Source organism: Carya illinoinensis, chromosome 5 (genome assembly GCF_018687715.1).
Source record: "Carya illinoinensis cultivar Pawnee chromosome 5, C.illinoinensisPawnee_v1, whole genome shotgun sequence".
NCBI classification, from domain to species: domain Eukaryota; kingdom Viridiplantae; phylum Streptophyta; class Magnoliopsida; order Fagales; family Juglandaceae; genus Carya; species Carya illinoinensis.
In genome coordinates this window covers 1,470,466-1,497,405 of record NC_056756.1, presented here as the reverse complement: position 1 = coordinate 1,497,405, position 26,940 = coordinate 1,470,466, and the positions used below count along the sequence as shown (strand labels likewise).

The 26,940-nt window shown below is 33.9% G+C and overlaps 2 protein-coding genes and 1 long non-coding RNA gene across 3 annotated transcripts; 2 read left to right on the top strand and 1 right to left on the bottom strand.

The window, feature by feature from the left end:
- Positions 1-261: 261 nt before the first annotated feature.
- On the bottom strand, positions 262-1,532 carry LOC122309614. Its single transcript, XR_006242465.1, has 3 exons — positions 1,387-1,532; positions 1,178-1,270; positions 262-310 (listed from the first exon to the last, which is right to left on the bottom strand). It is a non-coding gene; the product is annotated as an uncharacterized LOC122309614 (long non-coding RNA).
- A 13,354-nt stretch (positions 1,533-14,886) lies between these two features.
- Positions 14,887-15,723, top strand: LOC122309166. Its single transcript, XM_043122542.1, has one exon. The coding sequence runs from the start codon at positions 14,926-14,928 to the stop codon at positions 15,601-15,603; it is 678 nt and encodes a 225-aa protein (XP_042978476.1). The 5' UTR covers positions 14,887-14,925; the 3' UTR covers positions 15,604-15,723.
- A 5,829-nt stretch (positions 15,724-21,552) lies between these two features.
- Positions 21,553-22,385, top strand: LOC122311282. Its single transcript, XM_043125771.1, has one exon. It carries the CDS (start codon positions 21,592-21,594, stop codon positions 22,267-22,269), a length of 678 nt encoding a protein of 225 aa, XP_042981705.1. The 5' UTR covers positions 21,553-21,591; the 3' UTR covers positions 22,270-22,385.
- The last annotated feature ends 4,555 nt before the right edge of the window (positions 22,386-26,940 follow it).

Below are 26,940 nucleotides of genomic sequence, written 5' to 3'. Positions count from 1 at the left end.
CCCAAGTACCTCCCTAAAGACAGCCTTAGCTGCCTCATCAGTGCGATTCTCAGGGACTAATTCATCCATCTTTCCAGTCATCTCCTTCTGCACATAGTGTAATATCAGTTATTTTATCTTCCCACAACAGATATTGCTGGTTTCTGCTAATGTTACTCTTTTTTTCATGTGTGCCTTTTTGTCTATCAGGGCTGAAAGATTGGAGAAAACTTACATAAATATCTTCAGTGGCATTTGTGACAAATCTATCATTCTTCTTTGACCAACGGACTGCTTTGTAGAAGTCCACTAAGTTTGCTCCTTCGGATCGCTACAAATTATTAAATATGACAATTTAGTTATATGGTTCAACAACCATAAATCTCTCGTACTGACGATGTATTTGAGACAACAAAATCTGCAATGAAGTCTAAAGTGTATAGCCACAGTTAATGAATCCCTTTCCCTAGGTAGGATGTCCCTTTTGATTTATTTAAATAACCCAATGGGGTGCTTTCTCTAATGATACATCATATATGCAAAATCTTAGGCAATTTAATATTCTAACAGCAAGTCTAACAGTTTCATGTTTTTATCCATCTACTGCAACCATTTAAGTTAATAATTCTATCTTACCATAAGTGGTTGCACAACTAATAGAGACATCCAACAACACATTTTGTGGAGAGGGGTTGTCTTCAAGACATAACATGCAAGTTACTTAAATACATGTTTTCTCTCTCTCTCTCTCTCTCTCTCTCTCTCTCTCTCTCTCTCTCTCTCTCTCTCTCTCTCTCTCTCTCTCTCTCTCTCTCTCTCTCTCTCTCTCTCTCTCTCTCTCCCTCCCCCCCCCCCTCTCTTCCAACTTTCTGTGGCTTAACCCCTAACCTAACTTGTTTTTTCACAAAACCCCAACACACAAATATGCTAATCTCACTTATGCCTCTGTCTCTGCTTGATAAAAAATTCTGGTTTAGCAACCACATAAGTCCAATTATATTTTAAAACATAATATTGAAGCTAAATATGGTAGTAGAGAGTTAATGCATAATCATACAATTACTACCTCCAATCATATGTTTCTTAACACAAGGCTGTGTCTTTAAAAATAATTCCTGGAGAAATTGCTAAATAGAGCTTAAGATAATACCATAATCGGCTTGAAATGAATTGAAGGAAATTTGCCCAAGCCCTATACCTTTTCCTCTAGGATCCTCACAAACGATTTCCGCCCTGCAGTGTGATTAATCTTCAGCTTCTTACGATTCTCCTTATTTATGTTTGAGATTTTCTGCCATCATGCAAATAAACAGGTTATTCCAACTGCCAACTTTATGGACCTTTGTCAAGACTTGTCTATTTTGTATATACCATATGGTAGCCCAAAATATGAAAGCTTTAACATACCTTGAAGTGGTCACTTCCCCATCGGCCACATAGCTTAACCCATACCAAGGGCTCGACCAAGCTTGTCCCACCAGCCAATGCCTCCTCATGGCTTGCATATGCCAAATACTTCTTGTGAAGCTCATGGTGGAAGGCGTTAAATCTCTTACGCAACTGCTTCCAAACTGCCACCGATGGTTCTTAAGTTCCCAATCTAATTCAAAATCACCTTACACATTTAAAAAAAAAATATGGTCATCAAACCCATTGTTAAGTGGCCTTCCTTACAATTGCATTACAGTTATGTATAGGAACTTACCCTGACCCTGTCAATCAACTCATCTTTAACAAACTTGGGTACATCCGTCCATCTTGCGAAGCTCATGTCCGCATGATGTTTTAAAATCCACGTTACTCGTGTTGTAAATAATGTGGCATTCTCACAGCAAGGTGCTGTTTCCCCATCATTTATTTTCAAAGGTACTTTCCCGTGCCTCCTCAATTTATCAAACTCGGTAGACTTAGCGGGCCCACGTCCACGTTTCTGCTGTGCAACGTTTGTTATGGGAACCAACGCTTCGTCCTCTATGGCATTAAGATGTGAAAAGTATGCAGCAATTATTTAGTGAGAACAAACTAAATTTACTACAAACATATCAATAACTGAAACTGCAAGTCAGAGGAAAATTCAATGTCATGAATAACACAAAGTGCCTACTTACCAATATTGTCTCTAGTAGAAATGGCTTGTTGTATCGGATTGGGAATGGGAGTATTTATTTCAACTATTGGTGGCTGTGTTGATTCATCAAAGCCCTCACCTTGACCCTCTCGCTGACTCCATCGCCAAATATTGGCTCTATTAGTGTCTGCTGTTGGTATCGGATTGGCGTTGACAGAATATCTTTCTGTCGATGGTGGCTGTGTTGTCGTATCGTGCATTTGCCCATTAACCTCTCGCATTATCCATTGCCAAATAGGATCTCTATTTGTGTCCACTATTGGTATTGGATTGGTGTTGACATTATTTCTGAAATATATGGGTGGCTGTGTTGACTCATCATAGCTCTCGCTGACTCCATCGCCAAATATTGTCCCTATTAGTGTCTGTTGTTGGGTTTGGATCAGCATTGACAGCATTTCTTTCTATGGAGGGTGGTTGTGTTGAATCATGAGATCTCTCGTGTTGATCCTCTCGCTGACTCCATCTCAAAATATTGTCTCTATTAGTGTCCGCAATTGGTATTGGATTGGCGTTGACGTGAATTCTTTCTATGGCGGGTGGCTGTGTTGACTCATCAGAGCTCTCGTGTTGAGCCTCTTGCTGACTCCATCTCGAAATACCGACTCTATTAGTGTTTGCAATTGGAATTGGATTGGCGTTGACATGAATTCTTTCTATGGCGGGTGGTCTAGTTGACTCATCAGAGCTCTCGCCTTGACCCTCTTGTTGACTCCATCGGCAAATAAGTGGAGGTCGTGGTCTGCCTCTTGACTAAGGTCCATGTCGTCTTTTAAATTGTCGACCTCCTCTACTCTTGACTCTCCCACTTTATTCCATCTAGTTATCCAAGTGTATCTTCATATTAGGTGACAATCAAATCAGTAAATTAATTACAGTCTAAAGGGTTTGGGAAACATTACCTCCCTTGTGATGACTGAGTCAATTCATGTATCAAAATATAAAACTTTTACTGCAAATTCATACTGTGCAAATCCTGTCAACTTTCTCCCTCATACAGAAAGTTTACTTTTCTGTATTATACAATCGTACATAAAATTGATGCTTTCTATTCTATATTTATATTATGTGGGAAGAAAAGCAAAACCCAACACCAAAATAATTCAAGATCTGTCTAACTTTGCTACTCATTTCATTTAAATTGTTGTACATAGAACATGTACCACTAGTCCATATAGATGTCACCCCTTGAATATCCTTCCACCTATATTTGTACAGCAAATGTCCCAAATCTTTATGGCATGAAAATTTTTAACGAAGTAGAACACTGCCAAACCATCACCATGCAGCTTAATATCAACCTACGCAAATAATAGGTGACTTACAATATCAATTCCCTTTAGCTTCGAATAAAATTGGAAACAAGTCCTAACCATTCACAACCCTATCATTAACATAATTAGTTTTTGACAACTCAAGACTCAAGTTTTGTACCAACAGCTTCTAATGTTACATCTTTTGTATTCCGTAATTTTCCTTAACCGATGCAGCAGAATAAGTGACTATCTTCAAAAAACGTAATGTCTTAACAGCTTCCCTCTATATTAATTTACAGCATGTTATTTCAAAGTTTGAAGTTAGGCATGCAATATATGGACCTACATCTGCACTTCCTCACTTACCATAGCAGTTGGTGTGTCAAACCTAACATATGGAAAGTAGTTTACCTCCTACTTTCTTTTTTACCTGCACTAATGTTGCTGTTGGTAACACCCCACCTTACGAATGTTGGTAATCCAAGGGATAGAGAATATTATGCGTCTTCTATGACTGAATCTCCAGTTACTGGGAATAGTTTGACCTGCCAAATATGAGTCAGTCATCAATTAACCAACGGGATAATGCATAGATATTATAATACCTTAATTACCATAATTTCAACTCAATAGTCAGCATACTTTATTCTGTAATATTGCACAACCCTGGTCTCTAGCATGGAGTGCAAAGGCTATTTTTTATCTAAGCACATGTTTGTAAGAAGAGGAACAAAAGTGTTGTGTCTTGGAGTGCATTACAGTCTTGAAAACAAAGCCTAACCTAGAATGTAACAGGTTTGGTTAAGTCATGCCTTTATGTCATTCTTTTTTTCTTTTTTTGGACTCTATACTCAAGCATTTCATTCTCCATGTAATGGAGAACTCTCTATTTCCTTATCCCACAGATTTCTGTAGCGTATATTATTTCCACATTATATATTCTTCCCGAATACTTCCCAGCTAACACAAAATCATTACTAACGTTGCAATCTCCTACTTCCCACCCATTAGAAAATCTCAGCATGCATCTCAAAAAACAAGAAAAATAAGATTGCCAACGGGAAACTAGTAAGTCTCATTCTCAACAACAGTATAAAAACTCTCTCAGAAAATAATTGGATAAAAACGGCTCTAGGAGCACCAACCAACCTTAGCATTGTCATTTATAGCGTTCATGAATAAACAGAAGAAGAAAGATTTTCCTCACTTACCTGGAACCTTTTAACTTCAAAGTAGAAATCTGGTTACCTCTTACCAAGTGGCTGTTGGGAGGTTTGCTGCAAAAAGTTGGAAACTTTCCTCAGAAACAGGGAAGGCAAGAGCAGGTGCTGAATTGAAGTGCAAAACCAGAGTGGCAAGTTCTTCAGCTTTGGGAATACGTACTGAGCACAATCCGTGTGCTTGATCAGCTAAGATACAACAGTTTAAATGTGGTAACTTCCAAATTTACCCCTATTATTCCAACTTTCAGTAGCTAAACTCCCGCCCACTAAAATCCAGCGCCAAAAGTTTCCCCCCATCCCACTGATATTGAACTGTACGTTTGCACATCAGGCACATAATCCAGTTTCACTACTTTTTAAGTTACCAGTTAACTTAAAATAAGATTTTAATTAAATCTACCTTTCACATAAAAACGACGACTGATCCTGCTCTATAGTGGTATAATACATCATGTATTATTTGCAGTCAGCATTAAATAATTCTATAATTTGCAGTAGCATTAAAATCTTTGTCCCATCAGAATACCTATTTATAGTTTTATAATACTGCCCACAACTGACACCATGATATATTATGCAAATCTAATAGTACTGGGTCCACAAGCTTGTAATTTGGAAATATTACAGAAACATAACCTTAAGTGTAGTGTTGTCCATCTGGGGGCCACGTTGACAGTTATCTTTGAGAAACGGCTATTTACTTAAAACAGCCTTTCGTCAGTGGAAGCACATGTTGTAATTATTTAAAAACTCACTTATATTGGCATAAATGACTCCAATATTTAAACACTATGTTTTTCTCCCCTTGCAGTGAATTTAGTAATTATGACAAATAATTTATATATTTGTCAATTGTCTAGTGTCACTGCCAATTGGAAAGTGCAATGCATAATCAACTGGATAATTATAACATGCATTTTGTCCCTAAGCTTTATTGCCCAGGTGTTCACCCTTGGACTCTGTCAACTCGAATCTGGTCCTTATATGGAGCTAAAACTCTTAAGTACTTCCACAATAGCCATACCATGCATTAAAAATGGATTTCATTTATGGTTATTTTATCTAGTGATTCTTCCAATATAAGTTGATTACCTAGGCCAGCTTTGTTGGGATAACTCAATTGGAATGCACAAATGGACTGCAAAATTGTTAATGAAGTTCAGTTATGTGTACGGCACGTGCAGTATCATTAATATGTTCTATTCAGATTGTTCAAGTTGTCTATATGGACTGCATTTGTAGAATATTAATACACCAAATATCCTGATATAAGGGGGGTTGATGATTGAATTTTGTCCATGCTCAAATAGGATTTCATGTACATTACTAACGGTCTCTACACACTGTCCACATTTTCTCTCTACTTATAACTTCATGCATGCCCAAATTTTGTTAACATTATGGTAACATCAATAAGTCGTATTGTTACTCTGCAGACGCAGCTCATTCAAGTTGCACATGGTTGGTTTAATATAGTACATCACATGCACTATAGCATAAATATTATAAATCAACTTCTTCAACTAACATTTAGCTACAACAGCACGCTGTCGTGTTACAGTTGACAGTCATAGTATATCACCTGCAGTAACAACACACACATCCATAACCATGGTTAGTACATGCATTAGGATGTTTGGCTAGAATGAACACAAAGAATCCACTAACAACAAGCAAGCATTAACTTTAAGGCAAAGATTTCACTTATAACCCAAGGGACCCCAAGTTCCACTTACTACGCCCTGCACAAGAATATTTACATTACACTCTAGCCATCGCCAAATCGCACAGATACAAGATATTGCTAACATTATTGAATACCTATCACTAATTAGTAGAGCATTTACATCTTAATTGCTAGGAAATATAGATGAAGGTTATGGCCATTCAAGTCCAGTAGTAAAATAATATGGGTGTTTACCTTTTATCCAAAGTTAACATTAGGTGGTCTAATTCGACATTGAATCTTCATCTGTGGAGAAATATTCTTCATCTGAATATTCCCCATCGCCATAACCATCTTCTGAACCGTTAGCAACCACCTCATTGTTGATGTTGTCTATGGTATTCTCATCGTGCTGCCCCAGATGCATAACTTCTGCTGCATCAATACTTATAGGTTCTATATCAGTCCTACTTAGTGGAGTTGAGACTGGATCATCATCACAATGTATAGGAGCATACTCATATGATGGAACCTCTTCTTGATTGGCATCATCATCACTTGATTCGACATCAATATCATCTGAAGGGCTCGGTCTTGGTGGAATGTCGTAAACATTCCTATTTGTGAACTTCTGAACAACATACCAATTCCCTTTCAACCGTAAATCTTTTACATAATAACATTGGGAAGCTTGGCATGCCAATACAAATGGCTCATCCTTATACCAAGTGCGTGACATGTTGACACTAGTCATATGGACATCCACTCGGACCCCTCGTCTTTGATCACCGACGTCAAACCAATCACAACTGAACAAGTAAACGTGACGCCCTCCCATGTAGCGTAACTCTAGGATTTCATTTATAACACCATAGAAGTCCAGATTATTAGGCAAATTTTCACCCGTTACAACAACACCAGAATTTTGTGTCCATCGCCATGGTTCACGTTGTTTTGAATGGAACATTTTCCCATTTATAATGCAAGCAGAATATGTTGCAACCCAATGGTCGGGACCGCAAGCTAATGCATATAGATCTGCGGAAACATCTTGCGGGTTGACTATACGTTGGTCTTGAACCTGGCAGAATACGGTGAACCGCCTCAGCGTGTTAAGAGTTCAGTATTAGTGGGGGAACTATCTAATTAGACTAAGAATTTTGGACTTACACATTTCTTGAACCAAGTTGAGAACTCATTTTTGTGCATGCGATCAATTGAATTTGGCGTATGCAACTTACACTTCTTGTAGTGCTCACTGCACACAAAAGCCAAGGCCATGTATGTAAAAACCATGGGAACATAACACATAATAGGTACAGTTCGATTGCTAAAAAATAAGTAAATAGTTATAATATATTTGTGGATGCATACTCTATATAGGGTTGAATCTCTACGCAGTTGTTAAGAATGTACCATCGAGCTGAGATAAGGAGTTTATCATCTAATTTCACATTAGATGGTATACCCAAGGGACAAACATGTTGATTGAAAATTGAGAAACCATCTATGGTGTCCTCTCCTCCGCCATCAATGTTGCGATCAACTCGATTGAACTTCGTCTCAACATCTTGGAGGTACATTGAGCAAAATGTCAAGCATTCGTAATGAATATATGCTTCTGCTATTGAAACTTATGGTCGTGCTTTATTTTTGACATACCGCTTGAATTTGCCGAGATATCTCTCAAATGGATACATCCATCTATATTGTACTGGACCCCCAAGTATCGCCTCACGGGGTAAATGAATAGCTAGGTGGACCATGACATCAAAAAATGATGGAGGGAATATCATCTCCAATTTACATAGGATGATGACAATATCACTTTGAAGCTGGGATAGGTGAGTTATATCGACTGTTCGTGAACACAACTTTTTGAAGAAACTGCTGAGTTCTGTCAATGCCAAGGCAATGTCAGATTGTAAAAACCCCCCAACTGCGATAGGAAGTAGGCGTTGCAAGAAAACATGACAATCATGGCTTTTAAACCCTGATATTTTGCAATCACGTACGGAGACACAACGGGCAATATTGGAAGCAAACCCATCAGGGAACTTAACATCCACCAACCATTCACAAAATTTATTCCTTTCTTGTCCGTGTAATGTGTACATTGCAGGTGGCAGCGTAAACCATTCACCTGCACGCCTCAAATGTAATTCCTTTCGCATACCCAAAATCTCCAAGTCACGTCGTGCATTGATGTTATCTTTGGTTTTGCCCGGAATGTTCATGAAAGTACCAAAGATGTTATCACAAATGTTCTTTTCAATATGCATAACATCCAAATTATGCCGAATCGAAAGGGTTGACCAATAAGGAAACTTGAAGAATATGCTAATTTTTGTCCAATTCAACTCTTCCGAAGTGCATTTTCTCTTCCTACGGGATTTACCAAATTGCACATCCCCAAGCATATGTAGTTGACTGACAATGTCTGATCAAGATAACACCCTTGGTGGAATACGGTGATCTTCTTTACCATTGAACAACCCTTTCCTCGATTTCCATATGTGGTCTGGCGGTAAGAATCGACGGTGTCCCATATAATATTGTTTCCTCCCAAACTTCAACCAATTTGACTCTGTATTGGCATTACAAGAAGGACATGCCATTTTTCCTTTAGTTGACCAGCCAGAGAGATTACCGTAGACAGGGAAATCATTTATTGTCCACATCAAGGCAGCATGCAACGTAAATGTTTCCTTAGTGGAGGCATCATATGTACGCACCCCATTCTCCCAAAGTTCAACCAATTCATCAACCAATGGCTGCAAGTAAACGTCAATGTCATTACCTGGTGATTTAGGACCAGGAATAATTAGGGATGTCATGAAGAATTGGTCTTTCATGCATGACCAAGGAGGCAAGTTATACGGCACGAGAATAACTGGCCAAATGCTATAAGGTTTAGCCAAATTGTTGAAGGGATTGAAACCATCACTGGCCAAACCAAGCCTGATATTGCGAGCGTCACTAGCAAACCAACTATGGTCTTTATCAAATGTCTTCCAAGACTCAGAGTCAGCAGGATGCCTCATAATGGTATCAGTTGTGGCTCGATGGTCTTTATGTCATCGCATATCAGTGGATATCTTTGTAGACATATATAACCGTTGCAGTCTTGGCACCAACGGGAAATGACGCAACACCTTTTAAGGTATAACTCGTGTCCCATGTGTACTTGACATCCACCTTGAAGCCTTACAAACAAGACATTCATTCTTATCAGAATTTTCCTTCCAGAATAATATACAGTCGTTTGGACATGCATGAATTTTGTGGTACTTGAACCCCAACCCTCTCTCCAATGACCGTGCCTCTTCATATGACGATGGCCATGCAACATCAGGAAAGGCAGCCCGCAACAACTTAAGCAACATATCAAATGACTTAATTGACCAACCACCAAGAGTTTTAATGTGTAGCAGCTTGACAACGAATGAGAGTTTGCTAAATTTTGTACACCCTGTAAAAAGTGGACGTCAGGCATCCTCTAGTAACTGATCAAAAGAAGGTTTACATGAAGTTGACTCTGGTACGGAGGGGCATGAAGGCATCGGAATAGTGTCGCCTTGGCTACCCTGAGGGACATTATGGAATGTCCCTGCCCATATGTCATCTAACATATGGTCCATGTCATCGATATATTCATCCTCATCATTGAGATCGAAATCGGAATCGACGTCAATCAAAGGGCGAGTTTCCTCCTCCCCATGAAATATCCATTGAGTGTAAGTAGGATTGAAACCTTTGATGAACAGGTGAGTCTCCACCTCTCTGAAAGGCAAGAATAAATTATTACAACATAGTCGACAAGGACACCGGATTCGGTCACTTCCCCTAGCATGGCTTCGTGCAAGTGTGAGGAAGTGGTTAACCCCTTCGGCATATGCAGGTGCTCGAAGTCTATCATGCAAGTTCATCCAACTCTTATCCATCTAAAAGGGGTTTATCTCCAATTAGTTTATCAAAAGATTTGAACGTACTAAATAGAAAGAGGAATCAGACCATGCATTGAGTACCAAATGACTGAAAAATGAAAGGCGAATAATATTCTGTACAAGTGTGCTAGGTAGTTACAAATCATCTCATAACGAAGCATGCATGCAGTAACATGAACTGTGTTTAGAAGCATTTATCAATAAACACATATGGCTTATATAATTTAAACATCGTGGCAAAAACAAGTAGTACTGTTGGAAACATGCCATATTTATAAATAACTATCACAAATTATGGTAAGATGTAAACATTAAGTGAACAATTCACAACAGACTTACCACAATACTGACAGCTTGATCGTGCTAGGGACGTCATAAAATAAGGTAAGGATTGATCATGATTGATGAACCTGAAATTGTAAAAATAAACGATTAGATCATAATTGCCATATGTGACGATCATATCGGGATCATGCACGTATTATCCACTAGAAGAAATGGGAAAAGAATAAAATAACAAAACAGAAAATAATAACGGTTGAACTGAAATATCGACAATAAGGAGTGACCTCATTCCAATTATTAGAAATATTTTCACAAAGAATCTATCTTCCAGGATGTAGTATATATTCACGATGAGTCTCCCATTTCATTTTAAACTGGAGTAAGTGATAAAGTTTCAATAAGGTAACTGGATTACACATCAAACAACTTTCATATTATGAAATATAATTAAAGTTCCCGAAAATGATAATACTAAAATTGCATAGAACCATCATTTCATGTATTGAACAATTCATTGACATTAAGATGTGATACACGTAGAACTAGAAATACATGTTTTCTCAGGATGATGGATGAAGAATCGCAAAGCTAAATAGTAATGTATGACAATGCTATACATTAAAAACCCCAAGACAATATGTGAGTCTTGTCTATTGTAATTCAAAATTATATTACAAATGAATAGATGCTCAGAAACTGATATTCTGCAAACGGGTATTCAGTTTTTTATGACACAGTTAACTTTAAGCACATAAAGATATAGGGATGTGCCCTCAAACTGAAGTTTTACAATGGTAAGCCAAGGAAGAGAATGTTGGGGACATGAAATGAACACGAATATTGGTCATTAAAAAATTAAGTGTGCTAAAAAGGAATGAACAAAGTAGGGTTCCAATTGATAGGGCATTTTCATACGGATTTTGCTATAAGCTTCTAAAGCAAAAGGTATAAAAAGTAACTTTGCACTCAACTTTAAGGTATGGATCATGCCATTCATTAATTTGCATTCCCAACCTAATTAACTTCAAATAATTATAAGGGGTAATATGGAAGCCCACAAGCTGCAATAAAGTGGGTTTGGACTTGGATTTAATGAATAAACCAGTTGCATATTATATACAAATGTTTTCCATCCCAGGGTGAAAATATAGCATGTGAAGCTCATGGTTTGGGAAAGTTCTACATATAATTGGCACTTTAACTTTTGAGGAGAGAATTAATGTTCATTGATCAAATAATTCTCCCAGGTAGGATGCCTTGAAGCATATGTTTCAATGTATCTTATTATTTGCCACAAATTTTGTCAATAAAATCTGTGTTCTGCACCACTAGGTGACTTACAGATGTAAGTTGCCTACTGTCATTAATGCTGGGTCCACTGAAACAGAGTGTATGCCAAAAATGACAGTATGGCATTGCTAGTGTTTCAAAAAACAGATTTTTTATATACTTAAGTACATGCTATATATATACAGTGGAATATATAGCACACCTATTGGTCAAGCCTCAATACATTGGTAGATTTTTTAGGCCAATCCTGTGAACTTATATCATGAAGACATGATACACTTCTTTTAGCATGTATTTGAGACAAGGAATATGCCAATAAATCTTTGGTCTTTAGAATCTTAACAAAAGCAAAGCAAGAATCATATGAGTAAATATTTTTAAATGATTTCGGCAAGGAGATAGAATACTTTAACAATAAGAATATGTGGATTAAAGAGATTTAATTTGACACATGCATATATAGATGCATTATCATACTAACCGAATATTTATATGACTGTATAATCACTAGTTATGAGAAGCTTGGTCAAATGGGCATGCACTAATGAGGATGTGGCTAGGAATATATACTAAGCAACAAAAATAATAAAATTGGATTATTTATGACAATTGGTTTGAACAGTCATTATTTTTGTATCAACATCTCACTTTGGGAATATCCTAGGACATAAAAACCAAATATTTGGATAATTATAGCTACAATATACTCATGTGACAATTTATTCTTATCTTACATGTGTACGATGGAAATTTACTTTCCATCGTACTATTTAACCTGAAAATGGTAGACAATAGTTTTCTGGTATTTTGTAGCATACGCACGATGGATTAAGAATTTCACAAAAAAGATGCAAAAAATGTCAATTATCAACTATTACGGTACACAGCAGATTGGTCACCATTTTTGGTTCTCATTATGGCCATATGGGCTTTCCGAGTAAACATATATACATGTTTAAATGTTCAATTAAATGGAGTTTTACATATGGAAAAGTCTTATTTATAACACTTTCTATCCCATATCTGGAGGTACAGAAAAGTGGCTCCAGTTTTGCTAATACTTGAGGTGTGATACTCAATCCCTCTATCATTATATAAGGTGAGCTATGGACCTTTAGACTCTAGCCTCAATAACATGGGTTTTTTTTTTCCTTTTCATTAGAAACTTATATAAGTAGATCTGTATAAGGCACTTTGTAATTCATGAGGACACCCAGTAGACATTCGTACAGGGCAAAGTTTTCATTAATACTAGAAACGGCTTCCATCACTGAACTTTGTGGAAAATCCACAACTCAACACATAGTGTTTAGGAAGATTTATTTTGAGTAGCATCACAGAACCTAGAAAACATCAGCAAGGTGGGTATTAAAAATCAAATATTGGAGGGCCCCATAAAAACAATTATTCCAGATAATTGTGCAAGGACTTCACAAATTCATATACTCATCTCAAAATAGCATAACTAAATTCAAGTGAATTAACAAAATATGACAATTTACTTCTGGTAAAGAAACAAGGCCGTAAGTACTAGAATTAAGGGCTTCTCAATTCAACATATAAATATATATATATATATATATATATTAAAATTATCTAATACATTGTGGGGAGAAAAAAAAAAAAAAGAAGCAAAATAGATGTAATACACTCTGATTGAGCAACTCAAACACAAGAGACAGAACAACAACATTAAACTGCAAAACAGATTACTAAACTGTAAGTTTTAATTTCTGGAAATCAACAAAGTACTAGCCTACTGGTATACAAGAATTTGCTATATAATCGTTGTCTTTAGGGACTATTCTTGTCATTAATATTTGAATTTTCTAATAGTTTATAATTGTTTGGTATATATATAGATATATATATTTTTCCATGACAAATCCAGATGTGGAGGTAATCGCACTATCTCCCAAGACCCTAATGGCAACAAACAGGTTCATATGTGAGGTATGCAACAAAGGGTTCCAAAGGGAGCAAAATCTACAGCTCCACAGAAGAGGACACAACCTGCCGGCCTACAAAAAGGCACCAAAAATATTGTGTAATGCAACGAACTCATGAAGTGGGGGAAGATAAAAGAATCCACTAACAAGATTTACCTCAACAGAGCCTTGGTTTGCCATACTATTATGGGGAAAATCTTTGTAATTTTTCGAAATGGAGGGATAGAGCTTCAATTTGTAAGAGAAGCTGGAAATGGAGGGTCCCAATTGTGGAGATTTCAAGCGGAGAGAAGGCCGTGTGAAAGTGGCCGGAGTTTGTTGGTGAAATGGGTTTACCTGCAGATGGGTCCTCGCGCGTCCAACATTGGGGAAAATAACAGTCAGTGTACTTGTTTGCCCCCTTAAGCTAGATCCCAACGGAAATCACGTGCGTATATAAAATATTTTTGTTATCTTGCATCTTACAAAGTCGTCATAAAAATGACAATATTGCGACGCAACACATTTCCTTAACAAGTTGGTTGGTATGGGATTTAGAGGGCTGCAACGAGTTCTAAACTGATGTAATAAATGCCATATTGCGTCAATTTCTTTTGTATCGATTTTATGGTAGCTGATAAAGGGCAGTTTTGTTGTAGTGAATACAATATCACATCTTATAGTATAACTAAATGAGGCGAACAACACATGATTTGAAAACAGAAAACGAATTAATTGCCTAAACAGTCTTCACGCAAATTAAGAATAGTACTTTTGAAAGAATCATATACCCGGATAACTTAACTGATTACAAATTTCTTTTTTCGGATAATGAAGTTATTGGAAAAAACGGATGTACGAAGTTACTTAATTCCTAATTTTTTGGATATTTAAGGCAAAGAAAAAACGTCAAAAATAAAGAAATTAAATAAATACCTATCATTCATTTAAAATGGAAGGGGTACTCTTTCTATGTAATGGCAAAACAATTATGATAAGTTAAGTATTGTATATGAATCACCTTTTTAATTTATTTGTTTTTAAAAGAAATAAGAGGTGATTAAAGAAAGAGTTATTGTATCTGTATTCACCAATACATGCCCCTACTAATTTGCAAGTAGTTCGAGGACCACCTTGCAAGCTGCTGAAAAATCTCATTCCCTATATAAATCAGAGCACCGCTACGTTGTTCATTCACAAAACAACCGAAGAATAGGATAGCCATGGCTCCCTACATTTCCATCCTCTCTTTCCTAGTGATTCTAGCATCCATTCAAGCCATTTGTGCGGTTGACTATACCGTCACAAATACTGCTGGAAATACTCCTGGTGGGATTCGTTTCGATAAGGAAATTGGATCTGAATACAGTAGACAAACATTGGTTTCTGCTACAAATTTTATATTTGGGATATTCCAGCAGAACAATATAGCAGACAGAAAGAACGTCCAAAAAGTGAGTTTGTTTATCGACGACAGGGATGGAGTCGCATATACTAGCAACAACGAGATCCACGTTAGTGCGAGATACATCAATGGCTATTCAGGCAATGTGAAAAATGAAATCACTGGAGTACTTTACCACGAAATGACTCATGTATGGCAATGGAATGGTAACAGGCAGGCTCCGGGAGGATTGATCGAAGGAATTGCTGATTTTGTGAGGTTGAAGGCAGGGTACGTGCCAGGCCATTGGGTGCAGCCTGGACAAGGTGATAAATGGGACCAAGGTTACGATGTTACGGCTAGGTTTTTGGACTATTGCAACAGCCTTAAAAATGGGTTTGTGGCTGAATTGAATAAGAAAATGAGGACCGGTTATAGTGCTAATTATTTTGTCGATCTACTTGGCAAATCTGTTGATATGCTTTGGAGTGACTACAAAGCCAAGTATGGAAATTAAAAGAAGGCAATGTTTCAAGATCAGTTTCTTAACATGAATAAAATGTTGTGTACTGCCTCATCAACATATATATAGTACGATATAAGATAAAAAAAACTGTTTTAGCAGCTTATTGCTTAACTATCCTGCCTTCTTCTTTGCATTTCTTTTTGGTTTTTTTTTTTCAGCTCATCCAAGTTGAACCTGTATGCTTGCATGCAGCTTGTAAAAGCACCGTCACATTAAAAATTTCTAATACAAAACCAATCATTTCGCTATCAAAGCAGCGGAATGGGACAACGTTTTTTTAATCTTATCACTACATGAGCAGCTAGTCATTCCCATTCAAGGACCCCATCAAGCCAGTTGAATGCGTAGTCGATGATCAGCTGCAAGCACTATTGGCAAGGCTCGCTTAATAGAGTCCGGTTGTAAGCATCTTCTAGCAAAACATCAGCGCGGACAATATAAAAACTGAGCTTAATGGATGGAGTCGCACGCGTATACTTTCAAGACTCGAAAATGAGCCAAGTTCGGCAAAGTCTGTGAATGTATGCCAGTTTTCTTACCATTAGTTTAAGCTGTACGAAAATTAATAATCTCGGACCAACAACTTCCTTCTAAGTATTAATGGGTTTTTTATTCTGAACTCCCAAAAAAATGGTCAAAATGTCCATGCCCATTGCCCGCAGATATTAATGTTCCGTGCCAAGAAGAATTATGGGTTAGCTATTGTAATAATTAATTAATGACGTACTGCATATATGATGCGTACACTACATTTCTTTAAAGTTTCAGCCTAATTATCACTTTGTGCTTAGTTACATATATTAAGACTCCAGATACTAGAAATAATTTTATTTCTCATCTTAAAATTATAATTTTTTCAAATTTTTACATAAAATATATTAAATAATTTAATTTTTTTAAATCTTAAAATAATAATAATATTAAAAAATAATATTTTATTTAATTTTCAATTTTTATTTCAACTCTTTTCATTTTAACTCAATATACAAATGGTATCTAAATGACCAGTTATATAGTTGAGGAACTATTGCCTTTTTATATATATATATATATATATATATATAATAATAATAATAAAATAACTAATAAATTAAGAAAAGAGAAATGTGGTGAAATTTTTATTTAAGAATATAAAAAAAATGATTGAAAAAAAAGAAGAAGCTGCATTCGTAGTATTTTGGTGGCTCTAGTGCTACTCTTAAGAAAAAGATTAAAAAAAAAAGTTTTCCTATATAAAAATAAAGTCGTGTACTAATTTACGTATCAATACTGATTCATTTAAATATTAAATTTAAATTAATAGTATTTTCAATCAAATTAATTTTTTGATCAATTACATTTAATTAATATATATATTAATAAATAATTGTGCTTGCAACTAAATTTTTTCAAAAAAAAACTAACGTCATTATGCGAAAGTCTACTCCTCACCACCCCCACTTAAAAATCATGTTCTTCCCTTAAAGAGGTGCGCAAGCTGTAACCTTTGCAGTACTTCAAAGAGGCGCGCAGTCTGGTTTAATTTTGATGATTTTTTTTTTTTACCCCAAATTACCATATATTACCAAACATAATCAAATCTTGTCGCCCGTCTTGGCTAAAATTTATTACCAGACAATATTACTTGCAATTCTAGAAGCTTCGAGCTGCAACAATTCGACATGACAAGTCAGGGTCAGCTAAAAGACCGAGCCGGCCAACTTTAATGGTGGCTTGACTAACACCGAAGACGTGACTATTTAATAGCAGCCCTTCCTTCCGATAAAATTAGATAAGATCAGATACAATAATTAGAGAAAGACTGGTATGCCACCGCATTTGACTGCTAAAGAATAATAATGGAAAACACTGTATATACAGATGATTTCTATCGAATTTTATTTTATTTTTTATTTTTACTTAGAAGTTAAGTAAACATTTTTAAATGAATATATAATTTTTTATTTTTAAAAAAATATCTAAATAATTTTAAAAAATGGTGAAAGAAAATAAAAACTAAAAAAAAGAATAATTTTAAAATAATCGATAAAAATTTTCTATAAAAATTCTATATGAACGTAGCAACATCTTCACGAGGGTAACGATAATCTTATCATTCTTTTACAATTTTTTTATTTATTTTTAATCTTTTTACTTAATATTTAAAAAAATAATTGTATAATTTTTACTTAATTATTTAAAAAAATAAATATTTATTTTTTAATAATATATCTTACTTATTTTCAAAACAACAGTACGATATTTATACATTTCACGATTGTACGTAATATTATTCTATAAATAACAATAAAATTATTTGAATTAATCTGTTTTATAAAATTTTAAAAAATAAGGAAAAAAAGTTAAATAAAAATAGTATAGATTTAAAATATTATTAGAATATAAAATTTTAATATTATTTTTATTTTGAGATTTTAAAAAATTTAATTATTTTATATTTTATTAGAAAGTTTAAAAAAATTATAATGATTAAATAATTATTAGATTAAAAATTTTAAAATTTAAAATTAAAAATATGTCTATTTATAGTGTTTAAATATTTAAATAAAATAAAATAAAATTAGATAAGAACATCTTAGCATTCAAACGAAGCCTAATTCTTATAATATTCTACGTGTTGATATTGAATATAAAACATTAGCCACTAAAGTCTCCATCGAGGTGTGACGATTTCAAACAACTGAATCGTATGGTCTAGTCACGGACAAAATGTCCACAAGCAACAACCCAATTGCTATTTCATCTTTTGGATTTTGTAGGTAGAAGAATAGTTATGATCAAGTTGACGTACGGCATATCACCAATTTCCCAGCAAGGATTGTAATCCACAAACTTTTTGCGGGAAAAAAAATTAAGGAAATCACTACTTTGCCGCTTCAAGTTGACCACTTATCAAATTTATTTTTTATTTTTTATTTTTTTTACTTAATAACTAAAGAAATAATTTTTAATAAATTGATGTATTTTTTTAAATATTTAAAAAATATAGATATAAATTAAAAAAATAAAAAATCGATTTTGACCTAGCAGTAAAAAAGAGCAATAGAGTATCACCATTTAAAAATTATCATATCATCCCATCTCATTATTAAAAATTTTTTAAATTTTTATATAAAATATAATAAATAATTTAATATTTTTTAAATCGTAAAATAATATTAATATTAAAAAATAATATTTTATTCATTTTTTAACTTTTATCTCAAATTAAAAATTTTCACCTCAATATTCAAATCTACCTAAAGTTATGCACAATTTCTTCAATCGATCTAAAACTACGTACAGAGCCAGCCGGTTTCAAACTGTGAATTAAGAGACATATCGATCTAGAGCATTAATTAATGACCTCAATCGTATGCCCGGTTTACATGGGAGCAAATTAAATATCAGTGAAATTTAAAATATATTAAATTTTGCATTACGCTAATTAAAAATCTTTAACTTAGACTTTAAACTACGGTAATTCTAAAGGAATTTTTTAAGTTGGAAAGTCATTATTTATCCATCAAATCTATATTTTATTCATAAATAATCAAGAATAATTTATTAAATTCTTTTTAAAACTTTCATTATTGAATAAGACTATATTATATCCAAATTTTTTAATAAATATTTTTTGTGAACAAGGCTATATTATGTTGGATGATTAGATTGATATAAAAAATAGTTAAGAAATAATAGTTTTAAGTAAAAATTAAATCATTAATAAATATATAGAGTGTATGTGCAAAATATAAAAAAAAATTATTAAAATAAATAATATTAAATTATTATTTTAACTTTAAAATAAATAATTTAATATAAATTAATATCTTCAATAACTTTGATTTTAATCAAAATTTAAACTTTTAACCAAATTTCAGACTTGACAATAATTAAACCATTTCCAATGTTCTAATAACTGAAACCATAGCTGGTCAACTCTTCATCATTCTTTCTTCTCTTCTAGTCCTAGCAGCCGCCCTACATAGTACCTGAGCACACTACAAGATACATGACTCTTTGCATCCAAAATCTTTCCGTCTTAATAATTGACACTAAAAAATATCATTTGCAGTGAAATTAAACTCGATGTTAAAATTTGTTGTCATGAATTTTTTTGATCACTGTAAAAATGTGTTAAAATATAAAATAAATAATAAATTTTTTTTTTTTTTATCAGCTTAAGTTTTAGGATAAGTATTAATTTCACATGATATCATAATAGAGATTTTAAGTTGAAATACTTACTCTACACTCTATCATATTTAATTAAATATTTTACTTGTTGGGCTACCTATTGAGGAAGAGTTTGGTCCATATTTGAGAGAGAGTGTTAAAATATAAAATAAATACTAAAATCTATATCTTCATTAGGGGTGAGTTCGGTCCAGTCCGGTCCGGTCCGGGGAGGTTTTGTGGACCGGACCGGACCTATTCGGTCCAGGGTTTTCCCACCCTGGACCGGACCGAACTCCATCAGGACCGGTCCGGTCCGGTCCTATTCGGTCCGGTCCGGTCGGTCCATTCGGTCTAAGGTTGACTTTTTTTTTTTTTTTAATCTAATGACATTTTTTTTAATATTTATGTAATTATATTGTAATATATTTAATATATATACATATAGTATTATATATATATTAGTAATATGCTAATACTATTAGTCTATTAGTAATAATACTATAACTAATAAATATATGTAATAATAACTATACTATAACTAATAACTATATGTAATAATAGTAATAGTGATAACTATATATTTATATAATATGCTAATATTTAATGACATTTTTTTTAATATTTATATAATTATATTGTAATATATTTAATATATATACATATAGTATACTATTATATATATTAGTAATATGCTAATACTATTATATAAATAATATATATAAATAATATTTATTTATTTTTATTTCTATTCGGTCCGGTCCAGTCCGGTCCGGGGTGAAAAACTCCCGGATCGGGACCGGACCGAATCTTTTCGGTCCCTTAAAAATGGGACCGGACCGGACCGGACCCAATTCGGTCCGGTCCGGTCCGGTCCAAACAGTGCCGGTCCGGTCGGTTTTGCCGGTCCGGACCGGCCGATGCTCACCTCTAATTTTCATATCAATTTAAACTTTTAAGATAAGTGGTGATGTTATAAACTATAAGCTTATAAATAATTTTGAATGAATTAGAATACTGATAAATATGATGATATATCACGGTGTGAATTGCGCGATCTGTGCATCGATTTGCAAATGTAATGGACAATCTATGGCGTCGATGGTTTTAATTTGGCAGGGGAGGGGATATGCTGGGTTGGTTTTTGGTTTTTCTGGTCTCTTCTTTGGTAGGTAGAAAAGTTTTCGTAATAACACATAAAAATTAAGGGAAAAAAAGAAGAGGCAAAAAGCCAAATAAGCGATTAAAGATTACTTTTTTAGGGTAATGAAGAACCTGATCCTAAAAGAAAATAAAAATGTATGTACGTAGTTACGTACTTCCTAATTTTTTGAATTCTCTGATAAGTTAAATATTGTGTATGAATTATCTTTTGCATGACTTGTTTTTTTAAAAATAAGAAACGATTTAAGGATATAAAAAGTGTGATAAAAATGACAGATCATAGTGGTGTAATATATATATATATATATATTTCTGATTTAATAAATTTAATATATATACATAATACTATAGATAAAATTTCTTTTTTGGTAATACTATAGTTAAAAAATTGGTAGTACTGATAAGGATAATACTATCAATTTTTTACAGTAACAATTTACCACATAATAGTTCAGCATATTGTATTCGCTAAAAAATAACATTATTGTCTATATTCACCATGGCTTGCTAAATGCCCCTACTAATTTGCAAGTAGTTCGAGGACCACCTTGCAATCTGCTGAAAAATCTAATGGCCTATATAAATCAGAGCACCACTACGTTTATCAGGCACAAAACAACCGAAACAAATTAAAGTAAAGGAAAGCACAAGATAGCCATGGCTCAGCACATTTTCATGGTCTCTTTCTTAGTGATCCTAGCAGCCATTCAAGGCATCTATGCAGTTGACTACACTGTCACAAATACTGTCGGGAACACTCCTAGCGGGTCTCGCTTCAATAAGGATATTGGATCTGCGTACAGTAGGCAAACGTTGGTTTCTGCTACAAATTTCATATTAAGAATTTTTCAGCAGAACAATGCAGCAGACAGAAAGAACGTGCAAAAAGTGAGCTTATTTATTGATGACATGGGTGGAGTCGCATATGCTAGCAACAACGAGATCCACGTTAGTGCGAGGTACATCAACGGCTATTCGGGCAATGTGAAAAATGAAATCACTGGAGTGCTTTATCACGAAATGACTCATATATGGCAATGGAATGGTAACGGGCAGGCTCCGGGAGGATTGATTGAAGGAATTGCTGATTTTGTGAGGTTGAAGGCAGGGTACGTGCCAAGCCATTGGGTACAGCCTGGACGAGGTGATAGATGGGACCAAGGCTACGATGTTACGGCTAGGTTTTTAGACTATTGCAACAGTCTAAGAAATGGGTTTGTGTCTGACTTGAATAAGAAAATGAGGACCGGTTATAATGCTAATTATTTTGTTGATCTGCTCGGCAAGTCTGTTGAAATACTCTGGAGTGATTACAAGGCCAAGTATGGAAAATAAGGCAATGTTTCTAGAGCTTCTTAACATGAATAAGATGTTGTGTACTGCATAGCTCATCAATTTATAGCACGATATAAGATAAATAAAAGTGTTTTAGCAGCTTACTGCTTAATTAATTATCATGTCTTTATTGGATTGCAGAACTTCTTTGCATTTTTTTCTGGTTTTTTTCAGCTCATCCAAGTTGAACTTGAAATATGCTAATTGCATGCAGCTTGTAAAAGCACCGTCACATTAATCTCTTTATGCAAAACCGTTCATTTCGCTATCAAAACAGCGAAATGGGGCGACATAGCCATGGTTAAAGACGAGTTTCTCGGCCTGGCTCCTTTTTTTTAGCACCATATATAGCAGCTAGCCATTCCATTCAAGGGCCTTATCAGGCCAGTTCAATGCGTAGTCGAGCTGCAAGCACTACTGGCAAGGGTCGCTTAATCGGGTCCGGCCTCATCCGGTTGTAAGGACATCTTCTGGCAAAACATCAGCGCGGACAGTACAAAAACTGAGCTTAATTGTTTATCGATGACAATAATGGATGGAGTCGCACGCGAATACCGTCAAGACTGATTCGAAAATGAGTCATGCGCGTTGGACAAAGTCTGAGAGTGTGGCAATTTTCTTACCCATTATGTTAGTGATTGTTCTTTTCCTCTGCTGCAAGTCTATATGAGAGTACTATAATATTCACAAACACCGAGATTTATTGCCCTGCAATGTTCAACTTCGCGCATTTCTTTGACCCAGAAATGCAAGCAATAGTGCCTTTGTCCATTCGACAATTGGAGTCCATCAATCACTGATCAGTTCCATGCAAATTTGCAATCATGGCAGTGATAACTCAAGAAGCACAAAAAAAACCCCATTATTAAGAAGCTGTCACGTACGTTGCTCGATCCACTCAAAAGTGGCATAACATGACTAAATTAACAGACTAATTGATCATGAACTTAAAACAAAGTATACATTAGATATATAATTGCATTCACCAAATTCAAGTCATCATTTCGTATTAGCACGCTCGCTCAATCCCCACTAAGGAAAACCCCAAACACAGAATCTTATCTTGAAAATGGAAACTATATATATATTAGCAAACCCTAACAAGGTTTGCTTGTTAGGCCGCCTATATATGTATCTTCAAATGGAAACTATAACATATATAATTTGGCCAAACAAAAAAAAATATATGTGTGTGTGTATGTAACGACCTGATGGAATAATTCTAAAGTTGAAATATTAATAATTTTTATTGGGTCTAAATTATATTTAATAGGTCATATTTGATAAGCCCACGATCAATAAATTATTGAGATTGATTAGGAATTTTAATTAGACTCAATAATTAGGTTAAATCTCGTTTATTATTTATTGAATGAGTTATATTCCTTTTAGAATTTAAAGATCGACCATTAGAAATTTATTTCATTTTAAAATTATCATTGATTGAAATTCCTCACGCAGTCTCAATCACTGTTAATCTTATATTGAATGAACTATTAATTCATATTTCTTAATTCAAACTCTCTTCTTAGATGATCACAATTGAGTGCTTAGTAGATTAGTGTCACTACATGTATTAACCGAATTCAACTCAAATTGGTCATCACCCTCTTCCAAATCTCTCTATAAATATCTTCATTTCGCATGTTATTTGGAAAAGACCATAAACCTCCCAGTTCGGCACCATGATCGATTTTGTGTAAAAAATTTTAGAAAGAAATACTACAAGGTAAGTAGTTTAATCATAAATTAAGATTACCATACGTTAGCTAGTTATATATATTATTATTAAAGCCAACTCTTTGTAAGCCATTATTTTTGTATCGCGCATGTCATTATATTTGCAAATATGTCATTCATCATATTTCTTTATGCATATTATAATTATGTATATATTATGCATCTTATGCATCTTACATTGCATAAGACACATAAGTTTTTATAAAATTAAGTGTAAGATAAGTTCAGAACAGTTAATCAGATGATCATTCAGATGCATGGTACCGATACAATCTCAAGGTGGGCGTGCAAGCCACAGACTCAAGCGTAATTCATCGTAATACACTAGAGTACTGCACAATCGGCTTCCTTTGCTGCAGCAAGGGAAGTTAGTGCACAACATCACACATAGGGTTAAGTGTGTTGGCTAGTCATATGACAGATAAATCAGGTCAGTCAATTAATTTAGACAAACCAGTCATGCATTGCATAAGCATCAGTATGATCAGTCATAATTTTAAGTTCTCAGTATGAAATATTTTATGAAAAATTTTATGTTAAGTATGTTTATGTTATGATGGGTTTCTTATTGTATCATTGACTTATTTTAGTTTTTTTTTTTTTTTTTTTTTTTTTTTTTTTTTTTTTTTTTTTTTTTTATGTTTTCAAACCACCCCAGCTCAAGATAATTATGACGATAGAGCTACAAGACAAGACTTAGTTCAAGAAGTCGTGACAATGGCCTAGATCATATACAGAGATTTTAAGTTATGATTTTATGACAAATTTTGAAAAATTTTAATGAATACTTCTCCGCACTCTCTTTTATGATCTTAGTATTTTAATAAAGAATTATTTTATTTATAAAATCTTTGTACTTGATGCTTCTTTTAGAATAAAAGAAAATATTTTGAAGTCAATGTTTAGTAATAATACTCTGGCTCTTAAGAATTTTTAAAAGTGACTTTATTATTAACCGTAAGAAGTGAGGTGTTACAGCTGGTATCAGAGACTAGGTCGAAGATCCTATAGACTTTTCTAAAAAATACACTTTACAAGGAAAAACGAATTTTGAAAGTTGAAATTGAAAAAAAATAATAAAAAATAAAATAAAATAAAATCTAGGCTGAGGTCTCCTATAGGCATGTTCTGCTATGTGGTAGGTATTTTTAACTTTTAGTATTTTATTGTTTTAATGAAAATTATGAACGAAATTTTTTAGATACATGCATGTCAAAGTGCACCTACTATGTGAAAAGGTTTTAGCGCATAAGGTGAGAAAATTTCTAAATATGAGGTTAGAAACCTTTGGCTTTAAGATTGATGAAGTATCTTGCTCATGAGAAAATATTCTTATATTTTGTAGAGTTTGATCCGAGGAAATTAGGAATGAATTTAGTGGATTTTAGAGTTATAAGATAGATTCTGTATGGTGTATAGTATTTCGTGATGATTAGTAGAAAATATCTTATGTTCTATAGGTAACACAATTATATCACAAAAAACGAGGTGTAAGATTTTAGGAAACTGACTTTTGAGAGTTTAGATTACAATTTATTGAGATTATTTTTTTAGGTGGAGGATTTTAATATTATTTCATATGGAGAGTTTTATTTATGTGGAGATCGTTAGTTAGTATTGTATGTGGAGTTAAGATAATTGTTGGGTGAATTTATTATTAGACTTTTCACTGATCTTATTGTTAAGGCAGATACTTGTTTAGGTTTGAGTTAAATTTAAAGTGTATAATAGTTGACACGTAGCATGCCAACGTATAGGCTTAAAGGTTTAGTAAAGTATCTGACCAAAATAAAGGACGATTATAATTGTTGGAGTATTAAGTTTGACTAAACTATTGAGTCAAAGAGACATAGAAAGAATGTAGGACGTTGGAGGCCTAGCAAATTTCAAGTATGGAATTCTTGTAAGGAGAGAAGTTTGTACTGACCTGACCCAAAAATTTTAATGTTGAAATATTAATAATTTTTACTGAGTCTAAATTATATTTAATGGATTATATTGAATAAGCTTACAAGTAATAAATTATTGAGAATGTTGAGGAGTTTTAATTAAGCTCAAGAACTAAGTTAAATCCTATTTATTATTTATTGAATGAGTTAGACTCATTTTAGAATTTAAAGATCAACCGTTAAAAATTTATTTCAATTAAAATCATCATTGATTGAAGTCCCTTGTGCAATCTCAGTCAGTGCCAATCCTATATTAAATGAATTACTAGATTATGATCCAAACTCTCTCCTTAGATGATCACAATTGAGTGTGTTCAGCAGATTAGTGTCATTACATATATTAACTGAGTCCAACTCAAATTGGTCACCACCTTGTCCCAAATCTCTGTATAAATATCTTCCATCTATGTGTTATTTGAAAAAAAAAAAAACCATAAACCTCTCAATCCAATACCATGATTGATTTTGTGTCAAAAATTTTAGAAAGCAACACTACAAGATAAGTAACTTGATCATAAATTATAAATTATTATTAGCATACATTAGTTAGTTATATACATTATTATTAAAGTCAATTTTTTGGAAGTCAGTGTTTATGTACCACACATGTCATGATATTTGCAAACACGTCATTCATCATATTTCATTCTGTATATTATAGTTATATATGCATTATATATCTTATGCATCTCAAGTTGCATAAAACACGTAAGCTTTCATAAGATCAAGTGTAAGATAAGTTTAGAACAGTTAATCAGATGATCATTCAGATGCATAATACCAATGCAATTTTAGGATGAGCAGATAAGCCATGAACTCAAGCTTAATTCATCGTAATACGCTAGAGTATAGTCGACTTTCGTTGTTGCAGCAAGGGAAGTTAATGCACAGCCTCGCACATAGAGTTAAGTGTGTTGGCCAGTCATATAACAGATAAATTAGATCAGTCAATTAATTCAGACAAATCAATTATGCATAGTAT